This window comes from Octopus sinensis, linkage group LG5, assembly GCF_006345805.1.
Source record: "Octopus sinensis linkage group LG5, ASM634580v1, whole genome shotgun sequence".
In the NCBI taxonomy this organism is placed as follows: Eukaryota; Metazoa; Mollusca; class Cephalopoda; order Octopoda; family Octopodidae; genus Octopus; species Octopus sinensis.
In genome coordinates this window covers 133,107,923-133,125,608 of record NC_043001.1, presented here as the reverse complement: position 1 = coordinate 133,125,608, position 17,686 = coordinate 133,107,923, and the positions used below count along the sequence as shown (strand labels likewise).

General features: G+C 37.6%; 2 protein-coding genes across 2 annotated transcripts in view; both read right to left on the bottom strand.

The window, feature by feature from the left end:
* LOC118763570 overlaps positions 1–9,159 on the bottom strand; it is a 54,758-nt gene extending 45,599 nt beyond the window's left edge. The window contains exons 1-2 of the mRNA XM_036503152.1: positions 5,212–9,159; positions 2,194–5,140 (exon numbers count right to left, since the gene is read on the bottom strand). Of these exons, the coding sequence (XP_036359045.1) occupies positions 2,194–5,140; positions 5,212–9,159 (6,895 nt within the window). The remainder of the gene's footprint in view (positions 1–2,193; positions 5,141–5,211) is intronic.
* LOC118763449 overlaps positions 9,018–17,686 on the bottom strand; it is a 48,054-nt gene continuing 39,385 nt past the window's right edge. The window contains exon 2 of the mRNA XM_036503086.1: positions 9,018–16,024. Coding sequence (XP_036358979.1) covers positions 9,417–16,024 — 6,608 coding nt within the window. The 3' untranslated portion in view covers positions 9,018–9,416. The remainder of the gene's footprint in view (positions 16,025–17,686) is intronic.

Genomic DNA, 17,686 nt, shown 5'->3' with positions numbered 1-17,686 from the left:
CTTGATGGTCCTTCAAACAAAATAATGGCAGCTCATTTGGCTAGGGCACACACTCAGCACATACAGGGGCAGGATACCAAAAGTTATATGGAAATAGACTCCACCCGGAAAGTGAAGGTTTAGACGGCAAAAAACTACTTGGAGTACATCGGTTGAGAGATTCTTAGGACTGTAAATCATCTCACTGCGAAGAACCTCTCATGCATTCTTCTTTCTTCATTCTTCACTTTCACTGTCTCCCTTTCATCTTTTTTACGGTTTCATCTAAACACTTCCCCACTCTTTCTGATCTCTTCTAGCAGCATAATATTTATCTATCTTATTTCTTATTTCTTTATTACCCACAAGGGGCTAAACATAGAGGGGACAAACAAGGACAGACAAAGGTATTAAGTCGATTACATCGACCCCAGTGCATAAATGGTACTTAATTTATCGAGCTGGCAGAAACGTTAGCACGCCGGGCGAAATGCGTAGCCGTATTTCGTCTGTCGTTATGCTGTGAGTTCAAATTCCGCCGAGGTCGACTTTGCCTTTCATCCTTTCGGGGTCGATAAATTAAGTACCAGTTGCGCACTGGGGTCGATGGAATCGACTTAATACCTATGTCTGTCCTTGTTTGTCCCATCTATGTTTAGCCCCTTGTGGGTAATAAAGAAATAGGTACTTAATTTATCGACCCCGAAAGGATGAAAGGCAAAGTCGATATCGGCGGAATTTGAACTTAGAACGTAGTGGCAGACGAAATACTGCTAAGCATTTCGCCCGGCGCGCTAACGTTTCTGCCAGTTCGCCGCCACATAATATTTATCTAACTGTCTGTCTATCAATCTGTCTGTATGTCTGCCTGTTCACCATTTCTGTACATACACACACACACACATACATACACACACACACTCATACTCACACACACATCTATATACATACATACATACATACACACATGTGTGTGTGTGCCTCTGTGTGAGTGTGTGTGTGTGTGTGCGCGTGTGTGTGTAAGCCGTCTAAGAGTCCATAAGTCAGGTAAAAATGCACTCGTATATCTGTCAGGAGAGCGGGTATATTAATCGAAGTGTACAGTATTATATATCTATTACGGCTGATCTTACCAACTGGTTTCACACTAGGGGTTCAACGAAGCGTTAGGTAATAGTCCGATTATGTAACCTTGCACTCATCAGAGGTAGCCGTTATGGAATGAAATATGGTGACCTTCATATTTCATTCTATAACCGCTACCTCTGATGAGCGCAGGGTTACCTAACACTCCGTTGAACCTCTAATGCGAAACTGATTGGTAAGATCAGCCGTGATGGATTGTACATTTCGATTAATATATATATTATCGGACTAACGGTTATGGGTTCTTTAAGATTTTTATTTTAAGTGACCGGACATAGCTTCTTTGAACATGCTACCCACTGGAATGAATACATATATATATATATGAATGTAAGTATAGCCGAAATTCTATTTCCCGGCTGACAAAAGGGGTATTAATAACACCGTACGAATATGGGTACTAACGCTAATATAAGATCAGTATAAATATATTTGCTCATATTATTACTCTAAATTATTTAGAATACTCATAATCATATATGTATGTATGTGTGGAGGCGCAATGGCCCAGTGGTTTGGACAGCGGACTCGCGGTCGTAGGATCGCGGTTTCGATTCCCAGACCGGGCGTTGTGTGTGTTTATTGAGCGAAAACACATAAAAGCTCCACGAGGCTCCGGCAGGGGGATGGTGATCCCTGCTGTACTCCTTCACCACTCTTTCTCTCATTCTCTTTCTTCTGTTGGCCTGCTCGCTTAGCCAGCGGGGTGACGTCATTCGAAGGCTAAAACAATGCGAACGCATTGTGACCAGCGATGTGTAGCAACATCTGATGGTCTGGTCGGTCACATGATGATGATGTATGTATGTATGTATGTATGTATGTATGTATGTATGTATGTATCCTCATCTATTTTGATTACTTGCTATGACAACTAAAGATTGTCTCACAGAAACCTTGACAACTATTAAACCGAGGAATAGTTTTATATAAATATTTTTGTGCTGAAAGTCAGTCAGGTATGAAAATAAAATTTCTAGGCTCTGTATGTTCAAAAGTCTAATACACTTTAAAAAAGTTTCTCAAGGAGATTAGAATAAAGAGAAAATAAAACCCATTTATACTCACAAGCCGATTCGTTTTTGCGAAGAAAGGAAGCTTTTGTAAATCTCGCAGTTTCATATAAGTTTAACATTAAATTTGAATTGTCTTCCCATATATTTTTTATATCACTTCTTGTTGTTGATGGAGTGACTATCTGCAAAAATCTATCTGACTGTTGTCTCAAAGATTTCATATTATTAGTTATACCGGGAGTTCCTTTTCTAAACTGGGTTGTTTTTCCCGTAGGAGTCTTTGGTGTGTGCGGTAGAATACTTTCAGGATGTGTACTAATTGTAGTATCACCTGGAATATGGAATTTCATGATATCGTTTCGGTCAAAATGTTCAATCATTGAAGGATATCCAGTTGTAGCGAATGGTCTTCCAGTTTTTGTTGGTTCTTGATACTGATCTGGAGAATAACTAGCATGAAATCGCTGTTTCTTAGAACTTAAAATATCTAAATAAGCATTAGGGGTTGTTCTATCCATAGGGATTTTTCGATCATCTTCTGTAAAATCAAGGACAGGTGTTTCGTATGATGGAATATTACTGTGTAACGTTTCGGGAAATGACTTTTCTGATTCATCTGTTTTTGTGAAACTTTTGTTAAATGTGCTCAGTATATGGATAGGTACCTCACTTGTTGATGCTCCGGGATCAATAGAATCTTGGTAATTGATAAAGCTAGTGTATTCTGGAAGTGGAATACCTTCATCGATTAGATCCGTTTCTAAACCGGGTTCTACTTTAACGCTGTATGGCTGCGTTATTTTCTGAAGTTTACTATCATCTCTTTCGGGTGATTTTGACTTGTGATCAATATCTGTGGCACTACCTTTAGCTTTAGTGTGAGGAGTCATTGTTATGGTATGTTGAATAGGAATTTGGTCTGATTCTGTATCAAAGTCAGAAAATATACTTTCGTTGGATTTACCAGGATGTCGGGGAGAAACATTCTTGAGGCCACTAAATCGTGATTTATCAACACTCTGTTTGGATTTTACAGTTGGAGTTTTAACAGTCGGGATTTTCTTTTCAATGAAGGGCTTCATATCTTGGTGCTTGGTCTGAAATAAATCTGAAGCAATTTCTGTAACAATTTTCTCTTTTTCTTTTGGAGCAGATCCCGTTAGTTGTCGGAGCGCATCAAAACCATGAAAATGTTCTGTACGGTCAACATCAACCTCTATTGATGAATGTGTGTCTTGACTTTCAGGATGTGAACCTTTTGAAGTAAGACCTACATCCATTAGCTGACCGAATAATAAAGTTGAAGGAAGATCAAGGAGTGTTTTTAATTGATTTTGATCTTGTTTCTTGTCTAATATTGATGAAATGCCTGAAAACGTTTGGTGTTGGGCAGAAGTTCTAGACGATGACACTTTTGGTTTAAGAGATGAAAAACTATCCATCACATTTTCTTTGGGAAAGTCTTCAGATTTAGTCGATAGCCTCTCTTTAGTAATACTGTCAGTGAAAATAACTGAAGATAAATCGTCAGTCCGTTTGGCTGATGCATTAATGGCAAGGTCTTTTTCAGTCTTCTGTTTATCGACTGGCGATCTAGTGACCAGAGACGGATAGGCATGGGTCAGTTCAGAAGCCGAATGTTTTCCGGTTTCCTTAGTTTTGCTTACTCGACCGCCTGAAGAAGAAAGACTAGTGTCATGAACCAGTTTCAATGTTGCGTCAGTAGAAGTTTCTGTTTTCCCGCCAGGCATGTCTACAGGCATCTTATGACTATCAACATAATTCTCGCCTGTTTTTCTTTGCGTTTCCCCATCTAATGATAAGACTTTACCATCTTTTGATGGTTCTGACGTTGAACTAACAAATTTCGGTTCACCTCTATCGACTTTTTTGCCTACGTCACCGTATTTTACTGCCTTTTCTCCTTTGATTTGTGTTGTTGCTGAAATCTTCATCCCGTCCCTGTCAAAATGCTTATTAGTAAAAGAGGTTTGGTACAAGGTGCCAGCGCTTATCTGGTGATCAGTATCTTGGATTTCTTTTCTAAAGCCATTATCTAATGATGGTGCCTTTATCCAACTTTTGCCGTTTGATTTAATAGTTGTCCGATAACCTGGATGTAAAAACTCATATCCACTGCTTTCTCTGAGAATCCCATCACCAGATTTTGAATATGTGGTTGGTGTATGTTTATCTAATACTGATTCAGCAATGGAAGATCCTGTCTTAGTTGGTTCAGAAAATTTTGATTTAACACTAACTTGGAAACCATCACTCACTTTTGTCGGATCATAACTCTTTATTCTATCGATATATTTCGATGTATGACGTGGTGTGTCATCAACTTGCATTGTATAAGAGCTTTTTATTCTATCTGCATCATGTGAGGTACCGAAAATTTTCGTTGGATCATAACTGATTATTTTATCGGTTCCATGTGAGGCTTCATCAGTTTTTGACACATACACTCCTTCTTTATCTGTACTATGTGAGCTAGCATCTGGTCGTGATGGATCGTAACTGCTCAATATATCAGCATCTTGTAAGGTACCATCTACGTTAGTTGAACCATGCAACAAGTCATATGTCTTTACAGGTTCATAACTCTTTGGTCTTTCAGTACTCTGATATATAATGTCAGTTTTAGGCGTTTGAAAAATTCCCAACTCATCAGTTCTACGCCAAGCATTATCCAATGTTTTCGATTTATCAGTATCATCCAAGCTAATATATTGATTAGCTGACTGATTAATTCTAGATTTGTCAGAACTGCTCACTGTATGATCAAATTCAGATGGTCTGTGGCTTTTCATTTTGTCTGTAACATGTGAGCTATCACCCATTACATTACTTTCAGAATCCTGTAAATTATCATCTGTAACATGTAATGTAGCATGTTGTCTCGAGGATCCATCGCTTTCCAGAGAGACACCAGTTCGTTTAGGTATTTGATAACTAGTTAATTTAATACTATCATCTGTTTTCGTTGCTTCTCCGTGCTTAGATGTTTCGTTAAAAGGTAAATCAGCATTCGATATAACAGTTTCACTACTTCTAAAGATACCCTTACCTGCCTATTACCATCTGATTGAGTAGTTTCATATTTATTTAGACTATGCCAAGTATCATACTGTTGCGGCTTTGAATGGTTTCTTGATTCTGTTACATTATGCAAGCTACCATTTGCTTGAGTTAATTTATGACTTGTTGATTCCTTTATTCTATACGAAATACCATCTACTTGAGACGATTCATATCCATGTAGTCCATCTATACTATATGGAGTACTATCTGGAGATGATGGTTTGTATCCAGGTAGATCATCTGTATCCTGTCTTCTACGATCTAATTGAGACAGTTGTAGTCCACTTATACTTTGTAGTCCATCTATACTATGTGATGGGATACCTTCGGACTGAGTTGGTCCATGAGTATTTAATTCACCCGTACTATAAGTAGAACTATCTAGCAGTGATGCTTCTTGTTCAGATAATCCTTTTGTAATATGCGAGATGTCATCTGTTTGAGTCGGTTTATGTCCATGAAGAGTACTAGCTAGTTCTGTTGGCCTGTGTCCATACAGTTCACCTGTATCACGTATGGTACCATCTAATTTAGAGAGTGTATGTCCATGCAAATCACCTGTATCATATGAGATACCATCTATTTGAATCAGTTCCTGCACATGGGACTTATTAAATCCATCTGAAATACCATCTAACAGAGATGATTTATTGTTAATAAGTCGTCCTGTGTCATGAGAAGTACCACTTCTTTGAGTCGTTTCATATTCGCCCTGTTCATCTGAACCAATGTTCACGGTACCCTCTAACTGAACTGGTTCTTGCCTTTTAGATGCGTCTGTACCATGTGAAGTACTATATAACTGAGATTGATTATGCTTATATAATTCACTTGTATCATGCAAAGTACCATCGATAGTCGGTTCATATTCATTCAGTTTACTTGTACCAACGTTCAACGTACCATCTACTTGAGTTGGTTCGTATTCTTTTGATTTACGCATACCATGCAAAGCATCGTCTACAATAGTTGATTCCTGCCTGTAGAATTCACTAGTACCATGTGAGGTACTATCTAGTAGAGAAGGTTCAAGTCTATGCGATATATCTGTACTATCTAAGGTAGTGTTCAGTTGAATGGGTTTATGTTCCTTTAATTCATCAATACTACGTGATTCGTTGAGTACCAGGGTAGATTCATTCCTCTTCGATTCCCCAATGTCATATGAAATATTTTGCAATTTAATCATCTCATGTCTTCTAACTTCATCTATACTATGGGAAGTATTATGTTGTTTCGTCTCGTGAAATATTTCTTTCTCTGGACCTGGTGAGGTACTGTCTACATGGGACAATTCATGTTTATGTGATTCATCAATGCCAAGCAATGTGTCATCCAGCTGAACTGGTGTATGTTTATGTTCATCTTCATCAGGCAAGGTACCATATAACTGAGTTGGCTGTTGTCCTCTTAATTCTTCTATATGTTGCATAGTATGATTTACTTGAATCGGTGTATGTCCTCTTGAATCACCTCTGCCATCTGAGACTTCATGTAATTGAGATGTATCTCTCAAGGTACTGACTGCTTGTGTTGGCTCCACATATATTTTTGATATGTCTGCACCAAGTGATGCGCCATCTAGATGAGATAAGCTAGGTAGCCGTTTTTCTTCAGCAGCCTGAGAAATACTGTCTAGTAGAGTTGTTTCAAATTTTTTTGATTTCTCCCTACTAAATGAAGTGCTGTCTCTCACATGAGTAGCTTTATGTTCATAAGTATCATGGAGCTGTGTCGATGATTCATAGCCATGTAATTTATTGCCACTGCTATATAAGCTATCATCGATCTGAATTGTTTTAGGACTTCTCGATCTATCAATATCGTGTGCGGTACCATCCATTACTGTTGATTCAGATTTCATTGATGTTTGTCTACCTTGTAATGTAACATATTTCGCAGGTGCTTTATATTCTTTTAATTTACCAGAATCCTTAATGGTAACATCTGTTTCAAATGGTTTCCCACTCTGTAAAGTACCAACCTTTGTGGTCGGTTGACGACTTCTAGATTTATCAGTACTTTGTAAAATACCATCTAGATGTTGATGGTGTTGACTTTGTGATTTGTCGCTACCTTGCAATGTGCTTTGTGGTTTATATTCATGTATTCTTAGTTCTTCGATACCAAACAAAGTAGTATCCGATTTAACAATATCAAGTTTGTCTTGCAGGCCTGAAGTTTTATTGAACGTCTTCACCTCTTTCCTCGGTTGAAGCAATCCTAACGTTTTCATGTCTGGATCAGCCTTGATATCACGTGTTGTTCCCGTATAGCTTTCTTTAGACGTTTTCTCACCTTGTTCAGTGATTAATTTACCTGGCACATCTTGTGTCTCAATTTTTGGGACAGAATTAGACGGATGGAGGAATGAAGACTGACTTTCTTGAAGCCCTGCTGTTATTGTTGGTAAGGCAGATCCTTCATTAGTTATAAATTTAGTGTTAAATCCTAGTGAAGGTATTTCAGATCTAACTCCATGAGTAGATTTCTTATGAGAATCAAATGGGTCTTCTTTTGTTTTAAAACCGAGATCAGTTGGAGGTATTTTGCTTTCAGCTGTTTGTAAAATGTTCTCTTCAGTTCTTTCCCCAGTTACTTCTTGTTCAATAATATTTGTAGACGGAGAATCCTTAGCATCTGTTTGAGTTTCTTCAGTTGTCTCCATCATAAGTGTTTCGGGCTTCAGGAACGAATCGTGTTCAAAAAAGTCCAGTTTCGATGCTTCTGTTCTTCCTGCGATTCTTTTCTTTTCTTTATCTATATCTGATCCCTTAAAGAACACCTGTTTGTCAATGTCAATTGCTGGAACAGTTTCTTTTTTTACTGTTTCAGAAATTTTAACATGCTTTTCAGTGTCTTTTAAAGCAGTTGTCGTTTGAAAAACAGTTGGTTTGTGTGAGATATCAGGTTCTTCAACCAGAATATCTGGTAAGATTTGATGTAGTTGATGAATATCTCGGTTAATAGGGGAGGCACCCATGTGATGTTGATGTTCACGGTATTCCTCTTCTGGTGTATGGGGTATCTTTTTATCTTCTGACTGAGGAAATGACTCTCCGAGTTCTATCTCTGCTAATAGATGTTCACCCTCATCTATGTACGATGGTTGAGGTTTTAACGGATCGTTTTCTGTGTCTTTCTTTGCAATGTCATCCATGTTTTTATCATCAGACAGTGATGTTGTTGGTTTAATCGAATGTCCGCCACGTCCCCATTTTTCTACAGTCCCTTCAACATGCACAGAGGTGTTCATCCTATCATCATGCACTTCATCTAAATTTTCACTGCTGTTCTTTTCGTCTCCCAAACTTTCTTCAGGTAAAAGATCATAAGAATTCTCATCGTATACCAAAAAGTCATTTGCTGATGTTAGTTGTGGAATTTCTGTCGCATTTGCATCATCAACCTGTACCATCTCTCCGTGAAATGTCGGGTCCTCATACTTTTGGCTTGAATTGAAGTCACTCCTGGAAATTCCTCCTAACTCAGACGAGCCATGTTGTGATACTTGGTGGTCTTCTTTACCAAATGTAACTAATCTTTGGTGAGTGTTGTACTTTTTTACTTTGACAGACGTATCATCCAAATCCGATAAAGTGGGTTCAAAAGAAATTCTATCGAAAAGCGAAGACTGATTTCTTTGAGATTCAGTCTCTTCTGTAATATTGCTTATTTCTTTAAATCGACTTCCATCTGTATCAATAGCATCTGATGTTCTAGAGATATTTTGAAATTGTGATGGATGTGAAGACGTCAGCGGAACACCTACGTCAACAAAATGTTTTCCTTGTTTTTCTTCGGTAGAAACATTTCGAATTGCATCTCCGTTATCCGTACTAGGATAAAGCCATTTGTTGTCAGTACCTTCTAAGTTACTTACAGAGACAGGTAACGATGATTTGAACATTTTCTTCTGAGTTACAGAAAACATTTTGTGATCAATATATTTAACATCAGTTTCTTCAGCATCCGTTCTGCTCTCCTCTGTAGTCTTATTCCGATGTATTATTGTTGCCGATGTTGAAAAGACGTTACTTGGAGATATTTGAAATGTGTTTGGCAAGTTTTTCTCTGTTAAGCCTAACGGCTGGACAATGTTATCAGGATAGTAGTTATTTCCGGAATAATGTTTTGCATCACCATCATCAATGTCTTCTGTTAACTCATTATCATTTGGCTTGGCAATATCTATTTCTTGTGTTTTACTATCATCTTCATCATCATTAATATCCCTATGGCTTTGTAGAATTTTTGCTTCACTGCGGCTGTGTTGAAACGGCTTTGCTCTTCTGTGACTGTGTTTTGAGTGCTTTCCTTCCCAAAGACTATCATGCGAAGGTTTTCTATCTCCTCTAGAACTGTCTTGAGAATTCTTTCCTTCCCCAAAATTACCATGTGAATATTTTTTCTCTTCATGGCTACCTTGTCCTTGCTTTCTTTCTCTATGATTGTCGTGTGCGTATTTTCTTTCCCCATTGCTATCTTGCAAGTGTTTTCTTTCCCCATGGCTGTCTGGCAAATATTTTCTTCCCCATTGCTGTCTTGCAAGAGTTGTCTTTCCCCATTGCTGTCTTGCAAGAGTTGTCTTTCCCCATTGCTGTCTTGCGAGTGTTTTCTTACCTCATGGCTTTCGTGTAAGCGTTTACCTTCCCCTTGACTTTTGTATACTTTTTTAAATACATCATGTGATAAATATTTATCTAATACAACTTGATCAGATTTCTTTTGAAAATCACTACCAAAGATTCCTGGTTTATCTATGTTTATGTTTCTACTCATGCTCTTGAACTTCTCTGTATCTTTATCGACATTAGGGGTCTGTTTTTCTGGCCTTACCCGACCGTTTAAATTCATTTCATCACCATACTGGGTTAATAAATTTGAATTGTCTTTCATTAACCTATTTTTTTGTAAATTTGTGTTTGTTAAATCTGAAGGTTCTAAAGGATTTCCTTGATTATCAAATTTAGTGAGTGTGTTCTCTGGAACACTGTTGTAAGGTATTTGAAAAGCCTTTTCAACTGGGTCCAGCTGGCTGATATCCACTTCCCCTAGGTAATCATATGGGTCATATATACTCCCATGATAATTATATACGTTTTCATATTGATGATTCTCAATAATATCAGTGAGTGGACTTCCGTTTTCTGTGGGATACTGTATACTCTGTTGATCATTAGGACCGAGAACTTTGTTGTTTGATCCTCGAGGATTTGTATTTATATCGTGTCTCTGCTGGCCTTTATCGGCTTTGCCATGAACCCCAAAATGAACTCCATTCTCAAAGAGTCCAGGACTATTTTCATCGTAGTAATTTTTATATTGTGTTTTACGCAATTGTTCATCAACTAATGGATAACTGTTTTCGCTCTTATAGCCTTTTGCTATTTCATAATCAGAAACGTTTTTGTGCAGTTTTTGGTAATCCATGCTATTCATATTGTAGTCCTTATTCAGAAATGCAGTTTTCTCCTTCATCCTGGATTCTTCATAAGCTAATGTATCGTTCCACTTTGGATTTGAAATGCCGATATCGAAACTTGTATCCTTCCAGTTTTTATTATTTTCCTCAAATGTATTGTTTCCAAAATCTCCAGAAATATTTTCATCTTCCAATGGCCGACCACCAAATTCTGGTGTCCCCAAATCCTTATTATTAGAGTCTAAACCACCTTTCAGATAAACTCCTTCTAAGGCAACTTGTGTGTCATCATGAACATCAACTACACTCAATTTCTTTTGGCCCTTTTGCATTGCTAGACCAATATCGGTATTTTCCTCATCTGTTTTCTTCTCATACTCATTCCTCTTAAGAATATCTACTTCATTTTTGTTGTTCCACAATGGAGAACTACCAGATCTATTGGTTAATTTTATATCAAATTTATTCAAGGTTTCATTTGGATCTGAAAGGTTATTATGAGTATTGGTTTTATAGATATTACCCTGCGAAGATTTATTGGCAATTTTATCCATTTCGTCTTTAAAGTGATAATATAATGATCTGTATTTTTCTGGTAAATTTCCTTTCTTTAAAAGTTGATAAATTCGCCAATACTGACGAGGTATATCTTGAGCCTCTAGCCCACGTAAAGGGCTTTTTCCGTTTCTCCATATCGTTTCGGAGCTATGAAAATCTCTGGGCAAATAGATTTCCCGATTTTCTCGCCCTTGGCTTTGCCCAAGTATCTGATTTCTTCTGCCAGACGAAGTTCTATAAAATTCTTGGTCAGATCGAACCCCTTCTATAGAGCGGATGGAAGAATCGTCTGAATGCTTATCACGGTTACGTAGATGACTCTTAAAAAGGCTGGAAGTTTTCTTTTTCAAAGTATTTTTCAGACGATTCTCGTTTGATTTCCGTTCACTTTCCGTTGGACCTAATAATCCAGGCGTTTCAGCGCCTGTAACAAGTATTTTATTATGCAAACTGTGTGAACTTGAAGAAATCAACTTCCGTTTTTTATTGCGATAGTTTAATTCATCCGCCATACTAGTGGAGTCCAAGTTGCTATCTTCGACTGAATCATATGTTTCGTCAGGGTTTAATGGAGATTGTCCATAGAGAGCACTTATTGAATTGTATGACATTAGTGGGTGGTTGACTTTTATTCTACTATTGTTGTGGAAATCACCAACTGTATGGTTTAATTTACTTGGTTTATTGCCCAGCACATAGAAATTGTTCAGACTATTTTGCTTATTTGTGTTCATTGTGTTTACTCTTTCCGATGTAGAAAATGTATTGTCATTATCATGCGGCATTCTATTATTGTCGTGTTTGGATAGGCGCTTCTTGTACATTATATCTCTGTACATCAGCGGCAATTCTTCATTTTCGTCATCTGAATCGATTCCGTATAGTTTATCTTGGTATAGTTCAGTGGGAAGTTGTACCTTTGTTTTCAATTGATCGAATTTTGGATAATGATAATCGCCAATAACATGATCTCTCTCAATATCGGGAAATTCTTCTTGTGAGCCGCTTATTTCCCTGTAAACAGGGGACATCTTTTCATTATTTAACTGAATATTAGATACGGTCTTATATGGATCTTCTCTGCCTCTCACCAAAAGTGGATGAAATGCTGGCTGTTTATTTGAGTATTCCATATTTTCTTGCACTTCTTCTCTTTCTTCATCTACTCCTTCATTGAAATCATCTTTATCTTCGCTGTGTGTATCTACAAAGTTTCGAATATCTTTTAAGGTATTTAAATAGACAGGATTTAAAGAATCAATGTGATGCATATCTATATTGGGCGATTTATACTTAATCGTGTTGATCACTAGGTTATGATCCGACTGACTATATTCAGCAGAATCATCGTCATCATCATCTTTCGTACTTGACACCACAGTGAACACGTTCGGAATTCCATGTAAGTGATCAAGTCTGTACTCGTCAGCATCTTTTGGATACTCCAAGGATATTTTCCGGTATCTGTTGTCATCTTCAATGGACTGGGAATCGGTTTTCTGGGAATCTGATGTATCTGTGTTGATGGCATGATGTTTAGAATGTATACCCCGGATTACATTATTATTTTGAGGTAATCTTTCTGAATGATCTTGAGGTAAATGACCGGAGGTTATGGTTCTATTTTCAGTTGATTTTGATTTCTTCAATAAATTAATGCTATCACCTTCCAAAGTTGATCCCTTTAATGTCCAATCAATGTCAGGAATCTCTACGACTTCTCTAACACGGTTACCAAACAGTTCAGTATCAGCTTGGAAGTGAATATTTGGGTATAATTTCCTAAATCTTTTCCTCATAGAAATGTTACTATTCCCAGTGCGACGAACGTTTTTGAAAGGGTGGCCCATGTTTTTGTACCTAAATTTCTTTTTTATTTTACGCCCATTGCTTTTGTAACGGTTTGTAACAGGGCGTGATTTCTTTACAAGTCGGAAACGTTGATCTTTTCTTAGTGACTTGCTTTCCGATATTCCTTTATGGTAATCTCCAACACGTTGGCTAGTTCCTCTACTGGGCGTTCGGATGTTGAATATGTTATCTTTAGTTCCTAATTCAATCAAAAGATTATTCAAAGAATTTTTCTTTTCACTTGATGGCCGCAGGGGCTTGAAAGATGTCCTGTGAAGTTGATTAGAACTGTTTACACTAAAAGATGGTCGTTGACTCTGATCAGAACTATTTAAACTAAAGGAAATATCATTAATAGAAGTCATAGTTTTGGTGAAATTGTTACTCTTGTTGTTTGATGATTCATTGCTTTTTGTGATATTCAGAGGTTTATATGAATGTTTATTTGAGGTCTCGTTTAGAAATGAATACGAGTATTTGTTAGACATCTCAAGAGAACTAGAATTACTTCTAACGTTTATCTTAATTGGCTTTGCAGATTGCTTAGGTTTAACTTCAGGAAATTGTTTACTTTTCTCTATTGCTGGAGTGGGTTTTATTGTGCTTGTTGGTTTTTCTCCATCATTATCTAGTATAACTAATATTCCATTTGATAATGAGTGATCGGCCTTCATTATTGGACTAGCTTTTTTGCCTTCGGTAAAATCTTCGGTAGAGGATTGTTTGAATTGATTATGTTCTTCATTATCATTATTTTTCTTTGTCTTTGAGTCATTATCAAGTACGATTAGGAGAGTATCAGGTGAATCACGATTTTTGTGGATATTTTCCGGCAGTCGTTTTTGATTATCTTGCTCTTCCGATGTTTCTTCCACTGCGTTCTCTGAGGAGTTGATATTGTCATCCTGTTCGTCATCATCTTGATCATGCTTCAACTGACCTAAAGGTACAATCGTACTTTCACCGTAAAAATGGTTAACTTCATTTACTCTGCCTGTATCAAGGGCAACATCTGACCCGTGCATGCCTACATATGAAGGTGGTTCTTGGTAATCCGCCTCGTCTCCTTGCTCCTGCTCTATAGAAGTGTTTTCATCAGAGCTATCTTCGTTATTGTCCTCAACATGAGTAATGGGATATTGTTGATAATAATCCACTTTGCCTTGTTGATCTAGTTGATCGTTACCAGCATAAGGATGATAGTTATATTGAAACCCCCCAGCAATATCCATTGAATTTAGACCCGGGGACAACGTGTGATAGTAAGGAGGGGAAAATTGACTTTGTTCACTTTCTGAAGTGTCTTCCGAGGAATCTTGATCTTCCTTTCTTGGAATTGGCATATCTTTTCTACGGTCGCTTGAAATCATGACAAACTGAGAAGGTTGACCAATATTTGCACGGAAATTAGACCAAGGTGGTGTTTCTCTGAGCATGCCATAACGGTTTTGTCTTCGATTTACTCTGAACTGATTTCTAAAAGTTTTAAGAGGACGTTTATTTGAAGGTAAATTAATTTTTCCTCTTTGAATTAAACGTTTTTTCTTTTGGCGCCGATTAAATTGTTGAGCAAAATCGTATCGAGGTGTCCGAAAGCTTGGATTCATATCATTGTAATTTTTAGCTCGTATTGTAAAGGTGGCAGGGAGTCGGGTTTGAGTCTGCTGATGAGAATCATACTTGTCTTTATCTTCTGCAGATGATATCTTTGTTTCGTTATCTACATCATCTTCGTTGTCTGCGTTTTCATCTCGTCTTTTTTTCGCATTATTTTCATCGTCTATTTTGTTTTCAGACGAAATTTCCTCTTCTTTTTTAGTCTTAATATCAGGTTGTGATGTGTTAGGAATATCTCTTAGATATGGCAGCTTCTTTTTGAAGGAAAATGATCTTTGTTGTTCAAATTCAGGATAAATCGTTTGATAAGAAGAGCCTCTGTAATGGACGACATCGCCATTTTGATTAAACATAAATGCATTTGGTTGACGTGTTCCGGAATCTATCATATTCGGAGAAGTCATGACAGGAAATGGTTTTCTATTTTTTCCTTTCTCACGTTGAAAATTATCGAATTTTTTCTGCATAACTTGTTCCTTTTTATGTTTCTGTGATCTTTGATTTTCTTCTGGCGAATATCTATGATCTTTTTTATAAGATTTTAGAGGAGGAGATGTGTTTCGATAACTGGGTTCATTCTTTAAAGAAACATGTTTGTCATTGTGCATTCCATCTGTCCAAACATTCAACAACGTGGTATTCCTAGAAGTTGGAGTATTTGAGAATCTGTTTGAACTTTCAGTTGTTGCTTTTTCAGATACATGACTCAGCCCAGTTACATGACTTGTCTCAGTATCTTGATTTAGCTCCGGTACTCGACTTTTCTGATGAATATGGTTCATTTCATTTTGAGTTTTTAATTTAGCCATCTTGCGGTTTTTAAGCATTAAACGTCGAATAAACTGACGTTGCTTAACTTTTCCTAACTTTCTAAATTTTTCCATTTGTCCAGTTTTTATAAGTAGTTGCCTGTACACTTGCAGGATGTCAGTCTTCTTATTGCGCATATTCAACCGACCGTTTTTGTTTAAGGTCATCATTTTCATAGGTCTTTTATAGTTCTTTGCATTTGGCTCTTGCCGACCAACGTTTTTCTCTGTCGAATTTTTCCCATTCACCATTTGTTTATCTCTATTATTCCTTCTAGTATTTCGCAAAGAACTCATTGTATTAAAATAACGTCTTCTGTTAAATTCTTGTGAACTATCAGCGCTTTCTGCATGATTTGAGGCTGGATTTTCGAAGAACGTTCTCTTCGTTGATTTATGGCTGTCTTTCTTGCTCTGAGACCCTTGGAATATTTTTGTCCGATAATTTAGATCATGAGGGATATAATCTTGTGTGGCACTATTGAAGTCTTTTGAATCCTTGTTAAATGCTGATTTATTCCAGTTTTTTCCATCTCCGCCTGCAAATCAATCGAAGCAAGATTTTAGTCATAAAAAAATACGATGGTTTATATTACGATTTTGCATGTATGTATGTATGTATGTATGTATGTATGTATGTATGTATGTATGTATGTATGTATGTATGTATGTATGTATGTATGTATGTATGTATGTATGTGTGTATGTATGTGTATGTATGTATGCATGTATGTATGTGTCTGTGTGCGAGTGTGTATGTATGTATGTATGTATGTATGTATGTATGTATGTATGTATGTATAAATGTATGTATGTATGTATGTATGTACGTATGTATAGTGGAGGCGCAATGGCCCAGTGGTTAGAGCAGCGGACTCGCGGTCATAGGATCGCGGTTTCGATTCCCAGACCGGGCGTTGTGAGTGTTTATTGAGTGAAAACACCTAAAAGTTCCACGAGGCTCCGGCAGGGGATGGTGGTGATCCCTGCTGTACTCTTTCACCACAACTTTCTCTCACTCTTACTTCCTGTTTCTGTTGTACCTGTATTTCAAGGGGCCGGCCTTGTCACTCTCTGTGTCACGCTGAATATCCCCGAGAACTACGTTAAGGGTACACGTGTCTGTGGAGTGCTCAGCCACTTACACGTTAATTTCACGTGCAGGCTGTTCCGTTGATCGGATCAACCGGAACCCTCATCGTCGTAACCGACGGAGTGCTTCCAACAATGTATGTATGTATGTATGTATATGCCTGATTCTGAAGTACTAAGCATTGGAGTTCGCTTCCGTAAACATAGACTCCGTTAGATAGGCCATCGTATGCGACTAGATGACAGTAGAATTCCAAAACGAATCCTTTATGGCGAACTGGTATTCGTATGGGATCAGAGCATAAGCCAAAATTGCATTTTAAGGATTGTGTGAAAGATTGTGACCGAATGCAAGATTGAAACAACTGACCGGGGAACGTGAAGGCCATTCAAAGTAGACCTCATACATGGTTCCAGCAAGATGGGGCAACTGCTCATACCGCAAGAGAAACAATGCAGTTGCAACGGCAGTGCTTTGGAGAGAGAATAATCCCCCGCTACGGCAATATCAACTGGCTTTCACGTTCCTCAGACTTGGACTAACCCGGACTTTTTCGTGGTGATACTTGAAAGAGAGGGTTTACGTCAACAAACCGGGGACCCTGGTGCAACTAAAGAAAAACATCAATAGAGAAATCAGGAAAGCGGAGTATGAAACTCTTGAGAGTGTTATGGTGCAAATTTTGGAAAGAGCACGGGCGAGCGAAGCTGAAAATGGCTGCCATTTAAGCGATGTCATTTTTCATATGTGATGTAGTGGTGTTGCAAAATTTGACTTGTGCACATTAATTTTTATTATGTCCTTTATATTGTATCAAATTTTCCTGCATTTATTTGTACAGTTAAAGAAGTTATTAAAAATTAAAACTCATCCAGGTGGTGCTATTAAGTTAGACATGGCCTGGGCCAATAATGGCCGAAACCTATCAAAGTATCATCAATGACTTTTGGGACCTCCTGTATCTACATACAAGCATACGTGTTACGAGTACTGTTGTGATATTGGGTACTATTTTTTATTCAACATAATTCTTTATAAGATAGATACAAGGCCTGAAATTTGGGAAATGGGGCTATTCGATTATGGCGACCCCAGTGCTCAACTGGTA